Raw genomic sequence first — 7,531 nt, forward strand, 5'->3', positions numbered from 1 at the left:
TTCTGGGTATTAATACTTTTAAATCTTTTGTTTTTAGCAGCTTCCATAACTGTGAGATTTTTCCGCTTCAGTCTGTGAAGCTATCCAATCAACTAATATCTTGATATCTTTCGTTTTTTCCCTCATGTTCGACAGAGGTTTGTATGGGAAGCTTCTCAAGATCTTACGTTGATCATACTGATTGTAGCAGCAGCTGCTTCTTTGGCATTGGGAATAAAGACCGAGGTATTCAGTTTAGGAATTGATACATTATATTTGGCTCAGCGCATACCTTGGAAATTTGAAGTCCTTTTCTATGTGTCATAGTTTTAGAACAATTGACTGAGAATTATTTTAAAAAATACTATCCAGAATTACTGTACCTCTCAGTATTAGAACGAGTTACTCCTTTCTCGTGTTTTTTTTTTCTGTCTTCCATATCGGTGTAGCTCGACAGCACATCTGTCGACTATCTTTTACTTTGTCTTTATACTCATTCTAAGCGTTCTTGCTCTAAGAGGGTAGAAAGTTGGTTTATCTCTATTATCCAAACTTTTGCAGTTTTCTTTATTCTTCCTGATCTTTTGGTATTTTTGGCTGTCTACTTAGGGTATCGAAAAGGGATGGTACGATGGCATCAGTATTGCGTTTGCCGTTCTTCTTGTCATTGTGGTGACAGGTATTGATATTCCTTGCTGAATTTGATTTCACTCATACATTTGACTGCTGGGTGTATTCCACTAATTTGTATACCTTTTCCCTTGGCAGCTACCAGTGATTACCGGCAATCTCTTCAATTCCAGAACTTAAATGAAGAGNTTTTTTTTTTTTTTTTTTTTTTGTTTGTTTTCTCGAGAAAGTGACGGGAAAATAATCCGGAAGAGAGAGTGAGTATTCTTCCATCAAACTACAAAACGGAGAGCGCTGAGTAATCTTCCTGAAACTTTCCTTCCGCCGATAATTTGAGGTATCTATTTTTTTTTTTTTATAATTTGGTTTTTTGGATTCAACAGTAACCGTAGAGAAAACTTTTTTTGGTTGTTGTTTCTTCTGTACAATATATATATATATAAACTATTTGTTTTCTGGAATCGCCAGAGATTTATGTTTTTTTTTTGTTCTTTCTCCCTTCTCTTTCTTCGCCTTTTTCGCTTCTGCTACTTTTGTGTTTGTTTATTCGAATCTCCGGCACGATTCACGATGTTAGTTACCCTACACGATTGTTTTTGTTGGACCACTCACTATAGCAAAAACTGTTTGTTTTTACTGAGCTTATTTCTGCTTCTTCTTCGCTTTGAATTTTGAAATTTCCTAGTACGATTTGGAGTGATTCTGCTTCTTCTGGGAATCGGAATACCCAAAGTTTGTTTGGTTTCTGGTGCTGGTTAGAGGAGTGGTTGTTGTTGCTGCGTTTTGGAACAGTGTATAATGTGAGAGTTGTTAAGCTAGCTGTATCGTCTTTTGGATTGATTTGGTTTTGGGGATTTTTTTTATTTTTGTATTGGATTGAGATTTGGGATTTTTTTTTTGTTTTTGGGTGTTTATGTTGATGGAGATAAATGCGGAAAAAGCTATATTGTGTTTTACTAATTTGGGTGTGTTTTTTTGCGTTGTTTAGCTTAAAGAAGAGAGCCTATAGGCTAGGGTTGCTATCTTTCCTGCGACAGCCATGAGTGGACAATTTAGTAACTCTCCAGACAAGGACGTGGAAGCTGGTACCAGCAGCTTTAATGACTATGAAGATAGTCCGTTTGATATTGCTAGCACTAAGAATGCTCCTGTGGAGAGACTACGCCGTTGGAGGGTAATTTTGCTCTACTTCCACTTGTGATTTGTTTCATTGCATTTGCATTTAGGCTTTCTTTGTTTTGTTGTCTTCAACAATTGGAAACCAATTTTATTTTTTTTATGGGTTTTGTAGCAAGCTGCGCTTGTACTTAATGCTTCTCGTCGATTTCGATATACTCTGGACTTGAAAAGGGAAGAAGACAAGAAACGGATGCTGAGGAAGATGAGAGCGCATGCCCAAGCGATAAGAGTACATAAGCTTTGCTACTAAATTTTCTTGATTTAATGTTTTGGTGGTATCTAAGTAATGTTGTTTTTTTCCTTAGGCTGCACATCTTTTTAAAGCAGCTGCAAGCCGAGTAACTGGTAAGTTCTTTCTGTTTCTAATTCTTTCCTTCAATTTAGTTTTTTCCCCATTCCATTTTGTGAAGCATGTATTTGTTCTCCTGCAGTGTTGTAGGGGTTGAGTAATTGCCATTTTAATACCTTATTTTTAGCTGTGCAGTCACAAGTTCTGTCGGGATGATCGTTGTTTTGATGACTCATGTTTTGCAAAATGTGATTGATCTTCATTGCAAATGGGTTGAGTCGATTATCTTCTAGATGTAGCATGAACAGTATTAAGAACTGTAGTTTTGCGGCCTGTTTTCTTGGATATAGACATCATTGTAGAAATTATTGATGGTTCCAAGTTTCTGATTCATTTACATCAGTTGATTGGGTTATTACTTTTTCTGTAAGGAAATTTTGTTTCTGATTAATATGCTGTAGTTGACTGAGGTTTATCTCTTTTTAGGAATTACAAGTCCACCTCCGACTTCTGGTGGTGGTGATTTTGGTATTGGACAGGAGCAGATTGTATCGATTTCAAGAGATCAAAATATAGGATCGCTTCAAGAACTTGGAGGGGTATGTCTTTGCTTTTGTTGATCTTTTACTTTCCTCTGCGGGCAATTATTTCTCAGCTACGAAACTCATGTATGTTTATTTATACTCTCTTTTCTTCCATTAGGTTAAAGGGTTGTCTGACTTGTTAAAAACCAACTTGGAGAAGGGTATAAATGGGGATGATGATGACATACTGAAAAGGAAATCTGCTTTTGGATCAAACACATACCCTCAGAAGAAAGGGAGGAGTTTCTGGGTATTAATACTTTTAAATCTTTTGTTTTTAGCAGCTTCCATAACTGTGAGATTTTTCCGCTTCAGTCTGTGAAGCTATCCAATCAACTAATATCTTGATATCTTTCGTTTTTTCCCTCATGTTCGACAGAGGTTTGTATGGGAAGCTTCTCAAGATCTTACGTTGATCATACTGATTGTAGCAGCAGCTGCTTCTTTGGCATTGGGAATAAAGACCGAGGTATTCAGTTTAGGAATTGATACATTATATTTGGCTCAGCGCATACCTTGGAAATTTGAAGTCCTTTTCTATGTGTCATAGTTTTAGAACAATTGACTGAGAATTATTTTAAAAAATACTATCCAGAATTACTGTACCTCTCAGTATTAGAACGAGTTACTCCTTTCTCGTGTTTTTTTTTTCTGTCTTCCATATCGGTGTAGCTCGACAGCACATCTGTCGACTATCTTTTACTTTGTCTTTATACTCATTCTAAGCGTTCTTGCTCTAAGAGGGTAGAAAGTTGGTTTATCTCTATTATCCAAACTTTTGCAGTTTTCTTTATTCTTCCTGATCTTTTGGTATTTTTGGCTGTCTACTTAGGGTATCGAAAAGGGATGGTACGATGGCATCAGTATTGCGTTTGCCGTTCTTCTTGTCATTGTGGTGACAGGTATTGATATTCCTTGCTGAATTTGATTTCACTCATACATTTGACTGCTGGGTGTATTCCACTAATTTGTATACCTTTTCCCTTGGCAGCTACCAGTGATTACCGGCAATCTCTTCAATTCCAGAACTTAAATGAAGAGAAAAGAAATATACGTATAGAGGTGATAGCTTGGATGATCATGCAGCTCATAGATGATACCATTTTTTGTTGGTTTAATTTTTAAACGTGCATCATGCATATGCCCAGGTTACCCGCGGTGGGAGAAGAGTTGAGATTTCAATTTACGACATTGTGGTAGGCGATGTCATACCCCTCAATATTGGTGATCAGGCAAGTTGCATGAATTTGTCAATGCAATTTTTCTTAACTCTTTTCCAATTTCAGAAATAGATAGAATTTATATTTGATCTGCAAATAATTTCCGTAGGTACCTGCTGATGGAGTTTTAGTTGCTGGCCATTCCCTTGCAGTTGATGAGTCCAGCATGACTGGAGAGAGCAAAATTGTATGTTTTACGCTCTTCCTTAGCATTTGCAACAAATATTATCTTTGCATTTCATGCTTCTGAGAAAGCTGTTTTTCGCAGGTTCAAAAAAACTCCACTAAGAATCCATTCCTAATGTCCGGCTGTAAAGTTGCAGATGGCAATGGAACAATGTTGGTAAGACTTGACGGTCACTTACNAGCACTAAGAATGCTCCTGTGGAGAGACTACGCCGTTGGAGGGTAATTTTGCTCTACTTCCACTTGTGATTTGTTTCATTGCATTTGCATTTAGGCTTTCTTTGTTTTGTTGTCTTCAACAATTGGAAACCAATTTTATTTTTTTTATGGGTTTTGTAGCAAGCTGCGCTTGTACTTAATGCTTCTCGTCGATTTCGATATACTCTGGACTTGAAAAGGGAAGAAGACAAGAAACGGATGCTGAGGAAGATGAGAGCGCATGCCCAAGCGATAAGAGTACATAAGCTTTGCTACTAAATTTTCTTGATTTAATGTTTTGGTGGTATCTAAGTAATGTTGTTTTTTTCCTTAGGCTGCACATCTTTTTAAAGCAGCTGCAAGCCGAGTAACTGGTAAGTTCTTTCTGTTTCTAATTCTTTCCTTCAATTTAGTTTTTTCCCCATTCCATTTTGTGAAGCATGTATTTGTTCTCCTGCAGTGTTGTAGGGGTTGAGTAATTGCCATTTTAATACCTTATTTTTAGCTGTGCAGTCACAAGTTCTGTCGGGATGATCGTTGTTTTGATGACTCATGTTTTGCAAAATGTGATTGATCTTCATTGCAAATGGGTTGAGTCGATTATCTTCTAGATGTAGCATGAACAGTATTAAGAACTGTAGTTTTGCGGCCTGTTTTCTTGGATATAGACATCATTGTAGAAATTATTGATGGTTCCAAGTTTCTGATTCATTTACATCAGTTGATTGGGTTATTACTTTTTCTGTAAGGAAATTTTGTTTCTGATTAATATGCTGTAGTTGACTGAGGTTTATCTCTTTTTAGGAATTACAAGTCCACCTCCGACTTCTGGTGGTGGTGATTTTGGTATTGGACAGGAGCAGATTGTATCGATTTCAAGAGATCAAAATATAGGATCGCTTCAAGAACTTGGAGGGGTATGTCTTTGCTTTTGCTGATCTTTTACTTTTCTCTGCGGGCAATTATTTCTAAGCTACGAAACTCATGTATGTTTATTTGTGCTCTCTTTTCTTCCATTAGGTCAAAGGGTTGTCTGACTTGTTAAAAACCAACTTGGAGAAGGGTATAAATGGGGATGATGATGACATACTGAAAAGGAAATCTGCTTTTGGATCAAACACATACCCTCAGAAGAAAGGGAGGAGTTTCTGGGTATTAATACTTTTAAATCTTTTGTTTTGAGCAGCTTCCATAACTGTGAGATTTTGCCGCTTCAGTCTGTGAAGCTATCCAATCAACTAATATCTTGATTTATTTATTTATTTTCCCTCATGTTCGACAGAGGTTTGTATGGGAAGCTTCTCAGGATCTTACGTTGATCATACTGATTGTAGCAGCAGCTGCTTCTTTGGCATTGGGAATAAAGACCGAGGTATTCAGTTTAGGAATTGATACATTATATTTGGCTCAGCGCATACCTTGGAAATTTGAAGTCCTTTTCTATGTGACATAGTTTTAGAACAATTGACTGAGAATTATTAACAAAAATAGTATCCAGAATTACGCCTTTCTCGTGTTTTTTTACTGTCTTCCATATCGGTGTAGCTCGATAGCACATCTGTCGACTATCTTTTACTTTGTAGTCGTACTCATTCTAAGCGTTCTTGCTCTAAGAGGGTAGAAAGTTGGTTTATCTCTATTATCCAAACTTTTGCAGTTTTCTTTATTCTTCCTGATCTTTTGGTATTTTTGGCTGTCTACTTAGGGTATCGAAAAGGGATGGTACGATGGCATCAGTATTGCGTTTGCCGTTCTTCTTGTCATTGTGGTGACAGGTATTGATATTCCTTGCTGAATTTGATTTCACTCATACATTTGACTGCTGGGTGTATTCCACTAATTTGTATACCTTTTCCCTTGGCAGCTACCAGTGATTACCGGCAATCTCTTCAATTCCAGAACTTAAATGAAGAGAAAAGAAATATACGTATAGAGGTGATAGCTTGGATGATCATGCAGCTCATAGATGATACCATTTTTTGTTGGTTTAATTTTTAAACGTGCATCATGCATATGCCCAGGTTACCCGCGGTGGGAGAAGAGTTGAGATTTCAATTTACGACATTGTGGTAGGCGATGTCATACCCCTCAATATTGGTGATCAGGCAAGTTGCATGAATTTGTCAATGCAATTTTTCTTAACTCTTTTCCAATTTCAGAAATAGATAGAATTTATATTTGATCTGCAAATAATTTCCGTAGGTACCTGCTGATGGAGTTTTAGTTGCTGGCCATTCCCTTGCAGTTGATGAGTCCAGCATGACTGGAGAGAGCAAAATTGTATGTTATACGCTCTTCCTTAGCATTTGCAACAAATATTATCTTTGCATTTCATGCTTCTGAGAAAGCTGTTTTTCGCAGGTTCAAAAAAACTCCACTAAGAATCCATTCCTAATGTCCGGCTGTAAAGTTGCAGATGGCAATGGAACAATGTTGGTAAGACTTGACGGTCACTTACTTTTACTTATACATTCTGGAGAAAAATTGTGAGATGATTAATTGGTGAATAAAGATATCCATCGTTTGGATTGTTGCAGCAAAAACATGTTTTTATTTATGGCGTCAAAACATCTGATCTGGAGTTTCTTCTCAAATTTATTATGCAAGTCTATTTTTTTTTTTTTGTAACTCAGGTTACTGGGGTAGGGGTCAACACTGAATGGGGCTTACTAATGGCTAGCGTCTCAGAGGACAATGGTGGAGAAACACCATTGCAGGTGACTATAAACTTTCCTCTGTTCATATGTTGTGGTATTTTGTTGCTCAATATTTATCCGTACTTTGGTTCTTCAGGTGCGTTTGAATGGTGTTGCCACGTTTATCGGGATTGTGGGACTCACAGTTGCTGGCGTTGTATTATTTGTCCTAGTCGTCCGGTGCGTTTAAGTTTCATTCTGACAACTAAGTACTGTGTGGAGTGAATGTCAGTGGTTATTGAACAACTCTTTGTTCGCTGCAGCTACTTTACCGGTCACACGAAGAATGAACAGGGAGGGCCACAGTTTATTGGAGGGAAGACAAAATTTGATCATGTGCTAGATGATCTTGTTGAAATCTTCACTGTTGCAGTAAGTGTTTCTTTAGAAGAAATTAGCATGGCTAATACAGTCGTCAGCTACTTATTCACATCTCTGGCCGTTGTTCTCAACTTGTCTGAGTATTGTAGGTTACAATCGTTGTAGTGGCAGTGCCTGAAGGGCTTCCGTTGGCTGTTACCTTGACGTAAGTCTATTGTCTCTTCTATATACATATTTTAATAATAGCAA

At 37.3% G+C, this 7,531-nt stretch overlaps 1 protein-coding gene across 1 annotated transcript in view; it reads left to right on the plus strand.

Annotated features, from left to right (window-relative positions):
* LOC104717209 (calcium-transporting ATPase 10, plasma membrane-type) overlaps window positions 805–7,531 on the plus strand; it is a 12,890-nt gene continuing 6,163 nt past the window's right edge. Inside the window, exons 1-16 of the mRNA XM_019231150.1 lie at window positions 805–946; window positions 1,598–1,783; window positions 1,901–2,017; window positions 2,094–2,133; window positions 2,564–2,676; window positions 2,780–2,911; window positions 3,041–3,130; window positions 3,494–3,563; window positions 3,653–3,723; window positions 3,810–3,893; window positions 3,991–4,068; window positions 4,150–4,224; window positions 6,899–6,982; window positions 7,059–7,141; window positions 7,225–7,333; window positions 7,432–7,487. Coding sequence (XP_019086695.1) covers window positions 1,649–1,783; window positions 1,901–2,017; window positions 2,094–2,133; window positions 2,564–2,676; window positions 2,780–2,911; window positions 3,041–3,130; window positions 3,494–3,563; window positions 3,653–3,723; window positions 3,810–3,893; window positions 3,991–4,068; window positions 4,150–4,224; window positions 6,899–6,982; window positions 7,059–7,141; window positions 7,225–7,333; window positions 7,432–7,487 — 1,337 coding nt within the window. The 5' untranslated portion in view covers window positions 805–946; window positions 1,598–1,648. The remainder of the gene's footprint in view (window positions 947–1,597; window positions 1,784–1,900; window positions 2,018–2,093; window positions 2,134–2,563; window positions 2,677–2,779; window positions 2,912–3,040; window positions 3,131–3,493; window positions 3,564–3,652; window positions 3,724–3,809; window positions 3,894–3,990; window positions 4,069–4,149; window positions 4,225–6,898; window positions 6,983–7,058; window positions 7,142–7,224; window positions 7,334–7,431; window positions 7,488–7,531) is intronic.

The sequence above is a fragment of the Camelina sativa genome, chromosome 10 (genome assembly GCF_000633955.1).
Source record: "Camelina sativa cultivar DH55 chromosome 10, Cs, whole genome shotgun sequence".
Lineage (NCBI taxonomy): Eukaryota > Viridiplantae > Streptophyta > Magnoliopsida > Brassicales > Brassicaceae > Camelina > Camelina sativa.